Source organism: Numenius arquata, chromosome 11, assembly GCF_964106895.1.
Source record: "Numenius arquata chromosome 11, bNumArq3.hap1.1, whole genome shotgun sequence".
In the NCBI taxonomy this organism is placed as follows: domain Eukaryota; kingdom Metazoa; phylum Chordata; class Aves; order Charadriiformes; family Scolopacidae; genus Numenius; species Numenius arquata.
Window position 1 is genome coordinate 34,291,130 of NC_133586.1, and position 17,090 is coordinate 34,308,219.

The following is a 17,090-nucleotide window of genomic DNA, read 5'->3' on the forward strand; positions in this document are numbered from 1 at the left end:
CTGAGGCTTGCCTGGCTTGTTCCCATCCCTGGGATCCAGCACAGACTTTTCCTGGGGATGTGGCAGGCGTCCTGCGGGAGGAACGAGGAGGGCAGGTCTGTGCCAGCTGCAGCGAGGCTGGACTAGGGGAGACCTTGTAGGGAAAGAAGGATGGGTGTGCAGGATCTGCCCTTCCTCCGTGATTCATGCCTTCCAGCCGGACGGCAGCAGGGAGGAGGGGACCTCGTTAACCAGAAAATGGAGAGGGGAAAACGTGATGTGGTGCCAGCGGGTAGATGCTGTAGGGCTCCGGCAGCCGCCCTGTCCCCTCCGTGGTGACATGGTGACTCCTTGGTTTTTCTGCCAGCAGCTGAGCCTTTGCTTCTCCATTGCCATAGGGGTGTTGCGGTGCTGCTGGATGCATGGCACCCCTTCTGCTTGTCTTCCCATCACCTCGTAGCTCTCACACATCCCCGGGCTGTGGGCTGCTGCCGTATCCCCCATTTTTTGGTAACTTTTGTATTCTGGTGTTATCTGGGATTGCAATGTAAGCGATAACCTACATGAAAAACGGTCTCCCTTGTGATCTGGCGGCATGTGGAGAGCCAGCGTTTTCCCTGTCTTAATTCCATCTCCCTGAGCCTTTCTGCCTTACTGGTAGCATGCCTTGAGGCCATTGCATTGGGGCTGAGTCACTCAGTACTGAATTAACAAATGATGTTTATGGCTGTCTTTACCTGGCAGCATGGAAATTAGATCTTGGAGATTAGGTTTGGGAGGTTTAATTAAGGTTAGTGAATGTATTGTTTTAATACTGCCTTTGATAGAATATTTAGAGTTTGGGCAAGAAAAAGCTTTCATTCGAATGTCGTTTTTCAGTGCTGATACCGTATTAAATTAGCCAAACCAGGTATATTTTAATATCCAAAGTACTTTTGTGCATCTTACGGAGAATTCCTTGTGCTCCCTCTGCAAGCTCAGCTTGCTGGTCATTTACCATCAACCATGGTGTGGTACGTGACCTTTTTGGAGAAGAAGAAGAAATTTTCTCACAGCAGACTTTGAGAAATGCTTCCCTCAGAGAGTGGTTTGGGACCCCTGTTGGGCTGGTCCCCCCTCCCTATGGGCTTGGAGTGGCTCTGGGAGGGCCAGGAAAGAAGAAGAGGAAGAGGGTGGAGGTGAGACCTCTCCCTGTCTGGTGCTGCAGGTGAAGGATCAGTTGGTTCAATCATATTGTGGAACTTCACCCTCGGGTAGGTGGGCAGCTTGCCCTGGGCACCACGGAGCTGTCGGTGGGGGCTGGCCAAGGTGTTCAGCCTTACAGAGTCCTGCTGCTGGTTTTCTCTGTTTTTTTTGCTGAAAAATGGAGTCTACATAACTTTTTAGATAGTTTAAATTGTAGGTCTTCTCCCCCACCCCCATCTGTAGAGCTGCTGCTAGCAGCGGGCATTGTCCCTCACCAGCCCTGGGGAGCGTTGGGGTGTGGAAACTCCAGAAACTCTGGTAAGGACCCAAAATCCTGGAGTTCTTACCCAGTCTCAGTCAACAGAAAGCTGCAATCCCATATTTTTTAACTACACGCATACTTGCTGAAAACGGCTGATGAAATGGCCACTGAAGAAGGCTTTGTGTTCGGCCACGCAGAGTGCCAAGCCAGCTGGGAAGCCGTGCAGCTCTTCAGCATGGTGAGGTTGCCTCGTCCTGAGCTGTGAGGAAAATTAGTGTTTAAATTTTAGTAAAAAAAGAGACTCAATTCAGTATGTGTAAAACGTTCTCTTGGTTTTTCACTATTAATTTAAAAATAATAAAAAAAAAGCTTTCCCCTTTTTCCCCTTGATGAGTCACTTAAAACATAAAAAAAAAAAAATCCTTTTAATTTTAGCAGTTAGGTTTTACTGTCCAAATTGAAACGTTAATTGAAATGGATACTCGTCTGCTGATCGTTCTTCTTGGCAAATCAGCATTTTCCAGTTCCCCTCCTCTCCCGCTCCGCCCAGCTCAGGAAGTCAAAAAGTCCTGTTGGAAAGTTCCCAGGGAGCTCTGAGGTTTCCGTCTGGGGGGCGACTGCTTCCCACCTGCCAACAGGTGGCTGCTTGAGGCCCCAAAAATGTGGTTGCTTCTTTTCAGTCAGTGAATTTGACCAGAGGCTTTTCACGTTTTCTCTCCTCGTATTATCTCTGCGGTGAGATTACCCTTGGAGAAGAGCTCTAAAATTAGGGTGCTGTAAAGCTTTGTGCTCCTTTAAAGTTCAGTTATGCTGGAAAACCTTGGCATTGCTTGCTCCCCCTCTTTTTTGGGGGTCCTAAAAAAGCAGGTGCAGTTCAAAGTATGTGGTTTGAGCTAAATTTTGTGTGAAATACTCATTCTCGTGTTTAAATGCACAGAAAGCAGCAAGGTTGCTGAACTTTCCCTGATGCTGGGGCTCTTCCACGCTGCCTCTGCGTTCACTGGCTCCAGACCCTGGGAAAGGGAGAATATCCCGGGTCAGGACAGCATTCCCCCTGGAGTTGCACTGCATCTTACGCAGTCCCAGAGGCTCCCCACACCCCGGCTCCGCTGCTCAGCGCCCGCGCAGCCCTTCCCTGTGAAGCGCATTAACTGCTCCGTAAGCCTCCAGGTCGGTCCCCTCCAGCAGACATCACTTAACGGCGGCAGCCTTCTGGTTTTGCAATAAGCGGAGTTTCTTGGCGAGCTCCGGCCCCCTGGCAAGGCCTGACTGAACTCAGAAGTGCTCCGAGTCCTCTCCTGCCATCGTGCGGGTGGTGGCAGTGCCAGGCTCCCGCGCCCGCCCCGGCACATCCCCGCAATGGGTATGCACTGTCTGCCTCCTGCCCAGCTCAGGGTTTTTGGGCACCACTGAACTTGGCATCTTTAAATCCCACCTTTCTTGTAAACGGAGGAATACAAGGGCAGTGTGCTCCATGAGGGTGCAGAAGGAGATGGCGATGCTGATGGGTTCATGCAAGAGCTGGGCTGGTTCATACTGTCCATGGGGCTGTCCACCTGGGGCACCAGGGTTTAGTTAGTTCCTGTCTCTGCTAGATGGAGGGTTTATTGTCAGGTGTGAGAGGATGGAAAGGAACATGATCATGCTAAGGACTACAGCGTATCTATATCATACGGGGACCCTGGTTTTGGCAGTTAAACCTCAGGGGTTTGCAGTGTCTCTTTTTCCGCCTGTGTAATGGCACTGGCTGCCGTGGAGCTACCCTTGATGGGCACCACCATGAACTTGAGCAAAATGAAGTCCTCCCTCACGTGGAGAGAAAAGTCTCTCCACATCGACCTTTCTGCTGACTGTGCTTGCTTGGAAGAATGGGTTTGTGTTTAGGGAACGAACAGCAGGGAAAATAGATGGTTCACAAGAAGTCTGATGCAAGAGGAGGGCCATGAGGCTGGTGTTTCTGACCAGCAGCGCTCTCCCAAGTGGTAGGACTGCAGCTTTTGCAGCCTTGCCTGTAGCTCAAATTCCTCCTCCTTTGTCTCATCACGTTTGGGCCTGCCACAGATTTAAAACTTTGCATTAATTTCAGGGAAGGAATGTATGCTGGTCTGGTTCTCCTCATCTGGAGTGGAGAAGGTTTATAGGAAGGGAGGGCTGGAAGAGAGGTCGGATCATGAGCTATTTGGAGGAGAAGCTAAGGCCGAGTCACCCCAAGTCTTTGGCAAGCGTGCAGCTCCAAGTGGGGTGACATGGCCATAAAGTCTGTCTGTAGCTGGTTGCTGAAATGCTTGACTGAAGGTTGCCTTTTGGTGTGAAGTGCCGTGTTAGATGTGAAACGAGATCTGGTTGGAGTGTTTGAGCACAGCCCTCTCCCTTCCTGCGCCTCGGCTGCTCAGCACATGAAATGGGGCCAATGCGTTGGTATTTCTCCACCGTTCCTTTCATTTCCACAACAGAAACTAAATCTCGTGACTTCCCAGTCCCCAGCTGGGATGCTAGGCTGGAGGATGTGGGTGAATGTGAACTGTCTTTGCAGCCTTCCCTAGGGATACTGGTGGTGGTTCTGTGGTGTTTGGCCCTAGGCTGGGGCAGATGGCACAGATCTTCCCTGCTTCCATGCTGAGGCTCCTTCCAGGGGTACTCTCCTGTGTGACACAGCCCCAGCTGTGCTGGAGGGACGTTCCCATGGACGGGATGGGGAAGAGGAAGCGGTGTAGACCAGCGTCACCCCCGGGTATTGCTGCTCTGTTCCCAGACATGTCTGCTGGCAAGAGTCATTTCCCATGGCTGGGCCGCCGTGGTGAATTATGGATGCTGTACCGGTTGTTTGGTGGTGTTAATTATGGATACCATACTGGTTGTTCGGTGGTGGTAACGCTCTGCTCCTCGTGCCTCCATGCAGTGCTGCAGCTTTCAGTGCTCCTCTGTGCTGCCTGGGACCTGCCTACCCAGCCTAACGCCATCTAGGGGCTGCAATTATCAGGAATTAAGTGGAAAATGGATTAGTAAAGAGAACGATGACTTCCAGGATTCAGCACCAATGAATCAAATGTAAAAAGTGGTACATTTTCATCATCCAAGAAGCCGACAGAGGGATCAGCAGCTCCATGAGGAGGCTGTGTTAATGGAGATTGCTTTGTGCTCTTCTTCAAATTTGAGGTTTTCTTTTTCTTTTTTTTAAACACTAAACTCTCTCCTTTGCATCTCCCAAACATATTCTTGTCAAGCTTACAAAAGGAAAGAAAGGAGGCAGTGCTTTTCAGGAATTCTTTGGGCCATCCAAAAAATGGGTGATGATTCTGCATCCCACCCTCTGGGGGTGTCTCACCTGATGCCTTACCAGAGCTGTGTTTGGGGAAGGTGCAGCTTTCTCTGCCCTCTAGTTCCTTTCTGGCTGCCTCAGAGTGGACACCCGGAGCTAACTGTTGCTTTTGAAAACATATAGACTTTGAATGTCTTAAAGCATGATTATTTTTTTTAATGGTCTTGGGAATGTGCTTTGTAGATGAGCACAGACAGAACAGGAGCAGGGCCTGGCTTGGCCAGAGAGAGCCGTACCTAGAGATGAGGGTGTTTCTCCTTTCATGACTCTCTCTTTTGCCCATCTACTGCAATTAGCACCTGGTGGCGGTTGCGATGGTGATATCGGTGACTAGAAACTCCCATCCTCTCATCACTTAATAAACAAACATGATAATCTTTTTGGTGATTTCTGGGGGTTTAAGTTTCAAGGCTGGGTGATAAAACAGGAGGCTCCTTACACCGAGGTTAATACAGGCGTTAGGGGTTAGATGCTCGGGGCCAAGTGCCTCCTTCGCTGGGAATCCCGGCAGCCCTGGTATGCAGTACCCGCCGTGGTCTCGATTGCTTCAGCTGAGGTTTCTGCTCAGAGAATCAGTGAGTGCTTGAGCTGGAAATATCTCCCGTCCCGGGCAGTGGAAGCGTTTTGCCCAGCTGCTTTTGGAGGACCATTGCACTCAAACCAAATGTGTGGACATGAAGCTGCCACGTCCTCTGAACCCCCACATGCCAGCAGATACTGCTGGCTCCCCAGCTTTGGTCTGTGTGGTTTATGGGTGAGAACTCACTGACCTTGCGGTGGCTTGGTACTGGGGCTGCTGGGGCCACCATGGGCAGAGGGGACGGGTCCTGTCCAGCCCTGCGCCCTCTGCCCGCTCCACACCAGTGAGCTGTTCACAGGCACCAGTGTCTCCCTCTCTCTAATGCTTCCTGTGATTTCATAGGAAATTTCTCTTGCAGCAGCAGCTGCTGCCAATTTGTGTAGCCCTTTTTTTCTCTGACCTCATTTCTTTTTTGTCTATTGCTGAGCGATGCCTAAAGTTTTCCATCAGGTTTTCACAATCCAGCCTCTGTGATGCCATTTCCTGGTGCCGAGGGGGTCAGGGTTGCCTCTGCCTGGTAACGTGTAAAATGCCCTTGAGCTCATCCCTTGCACCAGAAAAGCAGGGACTGGGGAGAAACTGTGGTCATCAAGAAGCCACTCAGTTGTGTTGCCCTTCAGCTCCCATTACTGCCTTTGCACAACCAACTCGCTTTGGCCATGGAACGGGTGCTGCACCAGTGGAGTCCTTCCCCAGGCTTGACCTCCTGAGCTCGGCATCGCCACACTTGGCATCTGAGCTTGCTTCACGTTGGTCCTTCTGTCTCCTGGGCTGTTGTGCTTTCACCCCCTCTTTCTTCACAGACAGTCCAGGGGGATGCAGAGAAGGTAGGATCACAAGGAGACTAAACATCAGTAGCCTGTGAGCCACTGCCAGATGTCGTTCTCTTTCCCAGACTCTCTGCCTGGCAGATGTTCCCCGAACCAGCTGGCTCTGGGGCACGAGGGTGCTTTGATCTGCAGGAGCACGTTTGCAAAGTCTGTTTCTCAGCACGCAGCCACCTCCCTTGTCACATCCCCGTGGGACCTGGGTGCTGCCATGGCTGCAGGCAGCTGCTGGACCTGTTTCCCTTTCCCATTGTGTTTGGAGATCGGTGGGATGCCCACCTTCAGTGGATCGAGTTTGGAGGGAGACTCTTCTTCCTGTAAGAGGAGACCTGACTAATGCCCTGCTGAGTGTGTGGAGGTGAGGGTGAATGGTGCGTGTGAATGTCCCCATCTATGGTTCGCCGCCACGGGGACAGTGGGGCACATGGTATGCCCGGTTGCCTGCCGCATTCCCCCCCTCTCGAGGGACGGGGCCGACGGAGAGTTTGGGAGTGTGGGATGAGAGCAGGCTTGGCTCGCACCCATCTTTCCCCCATGGCAAGCTGCTGCCTTTCTCAGCGGGGAGGCTGTTGCTCTCACAAAGAGTCTCCTGTGATTCTGCTGCCACACACTCAGCCGGACTCTGAAACCTTTTGTTGAACTTTTTCTTTTTTTTTCCCCCCCTTTTCCCTTCGGGTGGTGTCAAAAGCTGACTTCTCTGCTCTGGATAATGGACGTGTCTGGTGGAGGCATGAGTTCGGTCAGCTCTCGCTTGCTAGACCAAGAAGGAGGAATGTGGTTTTATGCCGAACCTCCGTCATGCAGCCAAAGCAAATCCTGTTGATAAGAGAAGGGGGAACTTCCCTCGCCCCCATGCCTGCGATTACGGCTCGTGGCCTGGCTCCGACATCGGCTCCTGGTATTGTGCAAGAGTGGAAGAGTTTGCTCTGCTCGCCTGGGTATTTCATCATGCCCCAGATCGTGTTGGTGTATCTTGCTGGTCGGTGACGTGAACCACCGTCCCCTCCAGAAGCTGGCAAAGATTTGTGTTCTCTTCTGCAACCCTGGTACATGCCACGCAAGCCCTAGCGCTCAGTAATGGAGAGCCTGGGCTTGAGAGCAGCCTGACTAAAGCAAATCCCACAGCCCGCCCAGTTCCAGAGGACTTGCTGCAGGAGTAATCCCATGCCCTTCTGGTTCATCGTTATCGGGGGAATGCAGGACCTCCATGTTTACCATTTCATCCTGACATTTTTCTTTCCACCAGATTGGCTTTAAATGAAAAATAACACTTTTTTTTCTCACCTTTATATTTTAAAGGGGAAAACTTTTCCACCTTATTGTGGAAAACAGAGGAAAAGAAGCGAAGTGATGACACGCCTTATTACCTACGGGCATTTGGCGCTTGTTTTGCAGAGACTTCTTGGAGTTTGATTCCAGCTGGGAAGGGATAGGGCCCACTCACAGGCTATTAGACCTGGGACCCTGCTCCTCCAGCAGCCGCATCCCTCTGGCGTTACGCTGTCTGCATGGTGTATCCCTCTGGCATTCCACCATCAGCTCTCATTTGGGCAAAGCCCTTCCCGAATGCTCTGCTTCCCCAGGAATACTGCTGAGCACATACATTCCCCTCTCCCTAGCATCCCCTGCAGCCGGCAGCACACTTAATTGATTCAATTAGGATATTATCTGACGAGTTTCCTGTTAATGAAGAAGCTGTCTGCCAGTGTGCTAGCTGTTGATACAAAGCTGCTTTTGAAAGGCTCCCTCTCCCCGGGTGGCCCCGCCGGCGTTATCACTGGCCCGGTTAATGGACAGCCTGGCCATGGGGACAGCGTGCTCCCCTCATGGGCACAGACCTTCAGCCGTGGCTCGCTCCAGAAAGACTCACAGCACAGACGTTTCTGGGTTAATAAGACAAACAGCTCATTGATAAGATAAATTGGTGGTGGAGATAAATGTGGCTAAACGCGCCGTACCCTGACACGCTGTTTTGGGGAGCCCTGCTGCGGGTCGGAGACACCACTGGGGCATCCATGCCCCAGTCCTGGCATAGGGAGCCAGGGCCAGCAGCCGTGTGATCACCCTCCCGTCCAGCAGCACAGCGAAGGAGTTGGCAAAAAGTGTGAGACAACAGCTTCCTGCATAACAAAAGAACACCAAAATGCTTTAAACTGCATTTGCTCCAATCTTTTTTCTTTTTTTTTTTTTAAAGATTCTGTCATAAACACTTAAAAATAATCTTGGAAGGGGAGAAACAATAGAGTTATTGTTTCTTTTTTCCTACATTTTTTTCCCAACCTGACTGAGTGCGTTGCTGAGAGCCAGACTGGCTCTTGGCCTCTCTGTGCTCTCCCGTGCTCTGAAGGGCTGTGTGTCTGTCTGTCTCTCGCTGCCCCATCTCCCCCTCTCCCTGGGATCTTGGATGGCCGGGCAAGTCCTCCCTTCTGGGAATATGACGTGAGTGGTCCTGTTTGGAGCTTGGGTGGAAACCCTCACTGCTGAGATGATTTGTGGGAGTCTCCCCATACCAACCGCCTCCCCCTCACAATTCCTTACCTGCTGGAGACTGCAGTTCCCTGTCGATGCCAGGGAGAAGGGATGCTCTCCCAGGAGACCTGCCCTGCTCTGCCTTGTCACTGGCGTGCCTCTGTTTCCGCAGACCATCTTCTGATGCCTGTCTGTGCATCCGTCCCCCAGGGCTTGTGGAGTTGCTGCTCTTTTACCCATACTTTTACCCTTTTTCCATCCCTTTTCCAGGACTGTGCCTGCTCTCCTTGATTTTCCTGGGGAAGAGCACCGTAACAACTTGTGCCGTAGTCCTGTTCCTGCAAAACCAGCAGGAGCAAGATGGGCCAGAAAGTGTATGGGGAGCCTCAAAACCTAGAGACCTGCCAGCTGGCTTCCTCTGGGTCTCTGGAGGATCTCTCAGCTCTGGAGGTGACCTTTTCCCATCGCTTCTCTGTGCTGTTCCTCCCTGCAGCTCTGCGGTGTGTACTGCTACGGAAGCACCACCAGCCTGTGACCCACGGACTGGATTTCTGCAGATGTGTGCTTTTGTATCTTCTGAAGGCAAACTGCCTGCCATGGCCACAGCCAGCGCTGGGATTGTTTTCTTTGGAGTGGATTTTTTAGCTGTTCTTCAACCACAGGCTTATGCCTAGTAAAACTGATGAACTAGTATTTGCTGCTGCCTTCTCCAGAGCTGCGTGATGTGGCAGCCAGGCTGGGTGGGATCCATGGGACCGACCCCTCCTCCTTGCTCCTTCCCTGGCTTCTCCTCTTTCTATGCGTGTCAGCGGGTGCTCCAGGCACCTTGTCACCTCTTTTCTTCCTTCCACCAAGAGAAGAGACAGCAGGAGTCAGTCAGTGCACAGGGATAATGCTGCCAACCCACAGCAGGGAGTGCAGGGTCTGGTCTGGCTGGGGTGATGCTGGTGGCTCCAGGCTGGAGGGGAACAGGGTGGCTGCAGGGAGAAGGTCCCCGTGCCACCTCCTGCTCACTGCGCAGCCACTGCAAGGAGCACTTTAAGTCAAGCAAAAGGAAATGGAGAAGTTCTGGGCTGAAGTTTTGGCCGGGTTTGGTGGGATCACATGGTTGGGAGCAGATCTGGCCAGAGACACAGCCCAGGCACGTGCATACGGGAGAAAACACAGCTTGCACCGTTTGTGTCTTGGAGGCTCTCAGTGCTCCCAGCAGGGAGAGATCCTCAGCTCGCGTTCAAAACCAAGAGGAGGGGAAAGCTTCCAGTGACTCAAGTATTGCGTTGCTTAACAGCAATCAGATGTGCGGCATTTGCGACTTGTTTTGTTCACCCTTGGCTGGTCACAAGCCTTCCCGAGCTCTTCCCAACAGGAAGAGTGGGGCCAGAGGCACCTCTCCGCCGTGGCACAGCACGGCTGTTTTGCAGGGTAATGGGGATGTGGTGTCATCCTTTATTTTGGTGGATTGGGGGAAGAGCAGGATGCCGTTGCATGCCCAGGGAGGCTGGGGAAGTGGTGCTGCCCTGGGAGCCTGTGGTGCCTTGGGGAGGCGAGTCCTCCCTCGGCCGTGCTTGGGCTCGCTCTGTGGCTGCTGGTAACATCACCGCAGTCCCCGGTTATTGCTGACTCTGGAGTCGTTTTCTTTGTTGTAAACCCTTTACAACTTGTTTTGAGAAGAAGCTGCAAACAGGGACCGTTTCTGCTTAGTGTCATCCTGGTTTTGAGTTGTCTTCTTTCTGTTTTGAAGAGAATATTTGAGAGCTTCTTTTGGTTTTCCTGTTGTCTTTGGGAGTGTTGGGGGAGGTTTTTATTTCTTCTGAAAATGTAGGAAAAATACCTCCTTCCTTCTTCCCCCTCTCCACCAAACCTCAAGAATTTTATCCCAGCATATTTGAGATCCAAGAAAAAAAATTGCAAGTATTGCATGTGCAGGGGTGGGGAGGGCTATATCAAAAAAAAAGGGGCTTAGCTTTAGCATTATAGCACTTGAAATGAGCTCGTCCTTACAGTAGAGAAGTCTACAGCCCTTAGCTAGGAGTAGACACCTCCTGTAAAAATATGTGGAAAATAGATTCCAAAGAACAAAAGCCATGAAAAGCAGGGAGCCAGGTGGGGCACATCTCCAGGGGACATTGAGACCCCAGAGTTTGGTCCTGCATGGACTCCCCGTGGTGAAGGGGCTCCTGATGTTACATGGCGGAGCAGCAGAGGAGGGATCATGGTTGTGTGTCTGGCTGCTCGGTGGTGCCTGTCCTTCTGCCAGACTGGGCAAGGGCTGCCCGCAAGTGCCTCTCGTGGGAAGAATGGCTTGGGCTCTCTGCTTGCAAAGTTTCCTCTTTGCATGGAATACTTTAAATATTAATTGGGCCAGAGGAGGATAGCTGCTTAGACTTTGTAGATGCTCAGGACACTTCCTGGGCAGGCTGTCTCCAGTGCTTCCATAAGCACTTAACTATATATACAGAGTGCAATAGCTCCAATAGGAAAGGGTAAGACCCATTTCAAATACCCAGGGAACCAGGGAGCTCTTCAAGTGATGGGAGACAGAGCTCACGTCCATACTCCAGAGAAAACAAGGGAGTATCTGAGTGGTTGGGTGGATGGCTGGGCATGCTCTTTCTCCTCTTCCGCTCTGCATAAAGTGAAAAGCCCAGTCCAAATGGTGTTTTCCAGCAAGACCAAGTAAAGGAAATGCTGAGGACATGAATCCTGCCAGGGCATCATTATTAAGTATCACAGCAGCTCAAGGAAGTTGTGTGTATGTGCTGAAGCACCAGTGCAGGCACCCAGCAAGAGCAGGAGCTGATTACCTCCTCTCTTTGCTGACTAAATGCACTAAGTGTTGTTACATCAGTCAGGAAATTACTTGTTTAATGCTGAAGATCCCATAAAACATTCATCCTTCACAGCCTGTGTAGCACAAAGCATTCCCCAAACTTGATGTAAAACTTTATGGCCTTTTGCAGGCAAACATGGGTTGGTGTTGTGAGTCCAAGTCAGCAGTGGTCCAGCAACTGTGTCAGTGCTGTGCTATGTTTGAGCTAATAAGCTTAAAATTTGCCTTTTTTGAGGAGCTTCTGAGATCTAGTGGCCAAGGTCCATCAGGATGAAACTTAATATTTGCAGAAGTGCAGGTTACGTAAATCCCACGTGCTGAGCAGAATGATGGTGATAAGCAACATCAGTGGTGAGAAATGTCTTGAAAACAGTGGAGATGATGCTAAGATCTTGTGCTTCTGGCACTGCTTTGGATGTGCTTCCCTCAGTGATGCAGGTCACTGTACCCTGGCTGATGGTGCTGTGAACGGTGTCCCAGGACACTGCTGGTTTGGAGAATGAGCTTCACCTCCTCCTGGGGAGGGTGACCTTGTGTCGTGCAAGTTAATCACTGACTTTCATTACCTCTCTTGCGTTTTCTTTTCTAGATGCAGATGCTGGACAAGTTTCCGATGGAAGGAGGGCAGAAAGACCCCAAGCAAAGGATCATCCCCTTTCTGCCAGGTAGGCCAGTGGGCTCCAGCAAAAACCATTCTGGTTTTGGCATGGCAGGAGCTTTTTCCCAGTCTGTGTGTGAGCACACACGTGCGTTAGCTCTTATCTCCTGAACCATCTGAGCAATAGCAAGTCCTTGGCCCACACCATGTCCATTAAAACATCTGTATTTGTTAGCAACGTGCCCAGCGAGTGTTAAACCCCTCAGTCAGTCTTTCTGCCTCCAAAAATCATTAGTGGGGGACTTCAGCTAAGCAGCCCCACTTGCGCAGCTTCTGCCAGGAGCAACCCCGCAGCAGCCTGCTGGTTTTCGGAAGGGGCCTGGCCAGCATGGCACAGGGCTGAGGATGGTGTGAGGCTCCCCAGGCACTGCTCGTACGCCGTTTTTCCTGTCCCGTGCAACTCAAAGGGCCATCCAGAGAGAAGGAAATAACAATTGAATTCCACACGTTAAATAAAGCTAATTGACAGCCTTTTGGCTTCCTTCCGTGATGTTCCGGGATGGTTGCTCGAAGCCAGGATTTCTGTGGCGTGACGTGTGCCCTGCCAGCCCACCGTGCAGCTGAGCGTTTGTGTGCCCAAGGGACAGATGCCGTGGTCCATTGCAAACCTCGCGGTGCAGGGGATTGCTTGTGGCTGCCCTTTGCTGCTGCTGCCACGGGGGGGGGAAAAAAGAACCCTAATGTACCTTGCAAAAATAACCAGTTTGAGGGGGCCCTGGGAGTCTTTTCATGCACCCATAGCTAATGGCTTTGACCACAGAGCTGTCTTTACCCCCACCCCCAAGTAGCTAATGGGCATACTGAGAAATGTCACGGTACCATAATCACTTCCAGTGACTGTCAGGTCCATTTAGTGCAGCCCTTTGTGCTGTGCTACGCTCTGCCTCCTGGCTTTTCTGGAAACATAAAGGCATTTAGCGGGCTTTAATTTTCTCTGACGGGCGTGAAGAAAATCATTTGCGCCCCTTTCTGAGGAAGAGAGTCTTGTCTGGGTTTCCCATAGAGGGATTTCTGATTCTGGCTTGTCCTTGTGTTGTAACATCAGCAAAAGCAAAGCACACCTGACGTTAATACAGCAGAAAAGCCCTTGCTGTACAAGTATTCCTGCCAGCAAGGAGTGGGGAGGAAAAATGGGAGCCAAATTGGCAAAGGGCATAACTTGGAAAAATTGGACATACGGTTTGGCCATGCTGCGGTTGCAGAAAATTCCCACCAAAATGCTGCTATTTTTGGAAGGCAGCGATCGGGTGCGGGAAGCTTGGTCAGAGCATTGCTTCTGGCAGCACACTCATCAATATTCATGTCTTCTTCTTGGTGTTGAAATAGTTTCCCTTTGCTAAGAGGCATGTCGCTGGGATTTCCACTGGAGGAAAAAGGGAGTTGAAGTTTCTGGAAAATAAAGCCTGGCTCTTGTGTAAGGAAGCAGTTGTGAGGAGTTAGGATGACCATCCTCTAGAGGAGCTTGTGCATTTGTGAGCGTCCTCTGCAGAGACATTTGTCCTTTTGCTCTGGTCCCATTTTTGCAACAGGATTAAATGACACCATTTTCAGAGGTCCTGTTGACTTGGAAAAACACTAGTCCATGCTTCTTCCAGAAATTTTTCTTGACATTTCATCTCTGCAGTGGCTTGTGATAGCTAAGAAGAGAGAGACTATTGATGCGTAGCAACTGGTGCCTGTTGCTTTACCACTTGTACTTTCAGGTGCCAGCACAGGGCAAGGGGTGGTTGTGTTAAGAAGGTCCCAGCAGACAATGGTGTCCTACCTCCGAGCAGGAGGTAGCCACTGCAAAGACAGATAATCTTGCATCTGCCTGTCCTCATTGTGCAGCTTCAGAAGTCCTCTTGCTTCAGGGAAGCTGTATTATTAAGCTTTTAAGGTGCAAACATCCTGTGTCTCTGTCTCTGCAAAACATGGCTCTAATATGTTTAAACTTGCTGGGGTTTTGATTATGTTCAGCTTCACTGAGTACTGTAGTTTGCTCCCAATCCCATTTTGAGCAACATTTTTAGCATCTGAATTTCATTACTAGTGGAGATTTGGCTCCAGTGGCTTACTGAAAGCAAGCACACCGCTTTCTGGGAACCCCGTTGTAGAGTAACATTAGACATTGTGGCCACTGCAGTTCTCAAAAATGTCTCCTGCAACCTTGTGCCTCCTGTAGGTCTGGCTTTCTTAGCAAACCCCTAAGTGTCCCAAACTCAGGGTCTCCACCACGACCTGAGGAAGTGCCATCTGGGTTTGTCTGTCAGGCTGGTTTCCTGGAATGGGAAGAGAGCTTTGTGATTACTCTGTAGTTACAACATCCAGCCCACGGGAAAGCTTTGTGTTGCTTTGTTTTGTTAATGTTTGCTTCGAGGATTTGACTTCTTGGAAATTTCTAGAGACTTTGGGTCTTTTGAAGTAGGTCTCTGATGTTATCAGAAGATGCTCTCGTAAGTGCAAGTCCCTTCAGCCCACTCGGCTCTTCTGGAGTCATAAAGCTGGGTTCTCCAAAGGCGAGCAGAGCAACTGCACTTGGCGTTTGGGGCTGAGGATTGTCCCTTCCCAGCAGCTGGCACCACACTCATCCCGTAGCACAGCTTGGTGGGGTCTCGGTTGGCCTGGCAGGGCATCACAGTGCTCCTGCACCGTGCCTGAAAAGCCTCTGCCACCATATAGAGGAATTTGAAGTGGACTCTCGGCTACCTTTGCTGGCTTTGAGCCACCAGCACAGCCTGCCCAGCTTCATGTGGTGCTGGGGATGGACCCTCAAAACATCTCTGGCAGCACCCAGCCCATGCGTGGCATCAGCTGTGGTCCCTGGAGCAGAGTCAGGAGCAGCTGGCAAGAGAGAAGAGACCTGTCACTGCCCGGCCTGGGGGATGTCGTGCTGGGCAGCTCTGTCCTCGCCTTCAGAAGACCACACTAAGGGTTACACGCTTGTTGGCTGGGAGATGGTGGCATGGAGACCCCAGGAAAGAATGAACTAAGAAAACAAATGAGCTCAGTTGGGCCCGCTGTGTAAGGGCTGTGCCAGATCTTTCAGGAAACAGCTTTTATAAGGAGAGTGGAGCCTTCCAAACTTCGTACAGCTCGAGTGGCCTGGAGCAGATCCTGGCCAGTCTGCTTCACTGGAAACGTGAGCCTCGGCAAGGAGGGGTTGCCTGAGGCTGAGCTAACTTTGGCTGTAAAATTGCTTTTTAGGAAGCTTTAGCTACAGACAATAGCAAACGCCCAAGAAGGGAGGAGGAGAAAGGGGGTTCGGTGAGATCATTTTCAAAAGCAGAATGGTGCCTCCTTTCTACTCCTTCCCCAGCCTGCTGACCTGCCCGGCATGGTGTCAGTGCTGTCCACATCCTTTGGGGCTTTTCTCTCACAACAACTGTGGGGATGCTAATAGCTCCCCACACAGGCCCCATGAAGGAGGTGAAGGACAACTCATCCATTTTCCAGCTACAGTACCTGGCTTTCCCCGGTCCCACTGCATCTTCATCAGAGCTGGAGATGGGGCAAAGGTCCTAATTACTATTTTCTGCTCTAGCAGGATGGGCATCTCTGCTGTAGCATGGTTCATGGACAGTACCAGGCTAGCTTGCAGCCCGTAATCGGTAGGGTTGCCTTTTCTGTAGGTTTCCAGCTATCCCTGCTGATGTGCAGAGAGTATTACCTCCGGCAGAGTGCTGCACTGAAGCAATTGCTCTGCTTCTGACCTTTGAGCTGTCTTTAAACAAACTACCTTAAGTTTTTCTCCATTGCATGGCATTGTAGGCCATGGAAGCAGTGGCCCAGGGAACATTTTGCTCCGGCTCCAGCAGGATCTCAACCCATGAGAGTGTAAGGGGTTGTCTTGATGGCGGCACTGTTTAATTTGGCTTCATTTCACAACGTATGGGACTCCATGCTTATGCTGTACCCAGGACAGCCCTGGAGGCACTTTGCTTGGTCCCCCTCCTTTTCACCAGGATATGTGCACAGCGCAGGACTTTGCCAAACAGATGCTAAGTGCAGGGCTCCTGGAAACACCGTCTCCCACGCCTGCTTCTCCATCCTAGGAATAGCCCACGTAGCTGGCTGCTCCGTGGGCTGGGATTAATTATGTGTACATTTGGGGCTGCCTTTTTTTGAAGTGAGTTTGGAACCCGTGCCAGGGAAAATCTGGATGTGATTTGAAAGGTGCAGAGAAGTGAATTCTTTCCGAAGCTGTGGGGTGGGGGGAGAGTGGTGGGGAGTTCTTCAGGGTAAAGTGAGAGGCACAGCCGGTTTTCCACTCTTGAAATATCTGGCTTGGTTCACAGCCGTGATCGGCAGGGTGATGTGTTTTAGGTTCTCTGCCCCTCCAGGGTGCTTTAGATCCAGTAACAGCCTTTGGTTCAAGAGGAGCCTCAACCATTTTGCTGGTTGAAATCCCTCTGCTTCATTGTTTTCGCCTCCTTACTCCCCAGGGTAACTTCAGCTCGGTCTGGAGAATTCCCACAGGAGGGAGTAATTTGCAGAGCCCTGTTTCCCCACCTGTTTGTTTGGAGAGATTAACCCCTCTTGTGGCCTGCCTGCTCTATCTCATACAAATTCCTTATCAGCTCTCTCCCGAAGCTCTCCTCTGACACTTTGCAGTCCTTGATGAATGGCTGAGGCAGCGGGGGCCATGCTGCCTCCATCACCTTGCAGCCCCCTCTCCAGAGCTGCTGCAGCACCCTTTCCTCTTGGTCAATCAGATAAAGCAAAAGCAGTCTTGATTAGCTACAAAGCAGAAACTTTCTGGCACAAGAGTGAGGCGGGCAGACAGCATCTTCAGTGGAGCTTCTCTGGCTGGTGCCAGCTCCACTGTGTGGGGGACAGACCTCATGTCCCACAGGGATGACCTGCAAGTGGGTGGTGGGCACCAACCTCCTCATCCTCCCCAACTGGGTAGGAGGCAGCACACCAGCGTTATTTGCCCAGGGAAGTGGTTGAATCACCATCTCTGGAGGTATTTAAAAGACATGTAGTTGTAGTGCTGAGG

General features: G+C 51.2%; 1 protein-coding gene across 1 annotated transcript in view; it reads left to right on the top strand.

The window, feature by feature from the left end:
- The window catches only part of SH3PXD2B (SH3 and PX domains 2B), a 75,279-nt gene that overhangs the window by 21,980 nt on the left and 36,209 nt on the right, over window positions 1–17,090 (top strand). The window contains exon 3 of the mRNA XM_074155964.1: window positions 12,041–12,116. Coding sequence (XP_074012065.1) covers window positions 12,041–12,116 — 76 coding nt within the window. The remainder of the gene's footprint in view (window positions 1–12,040; window positions 12,117–17,090) is intronic.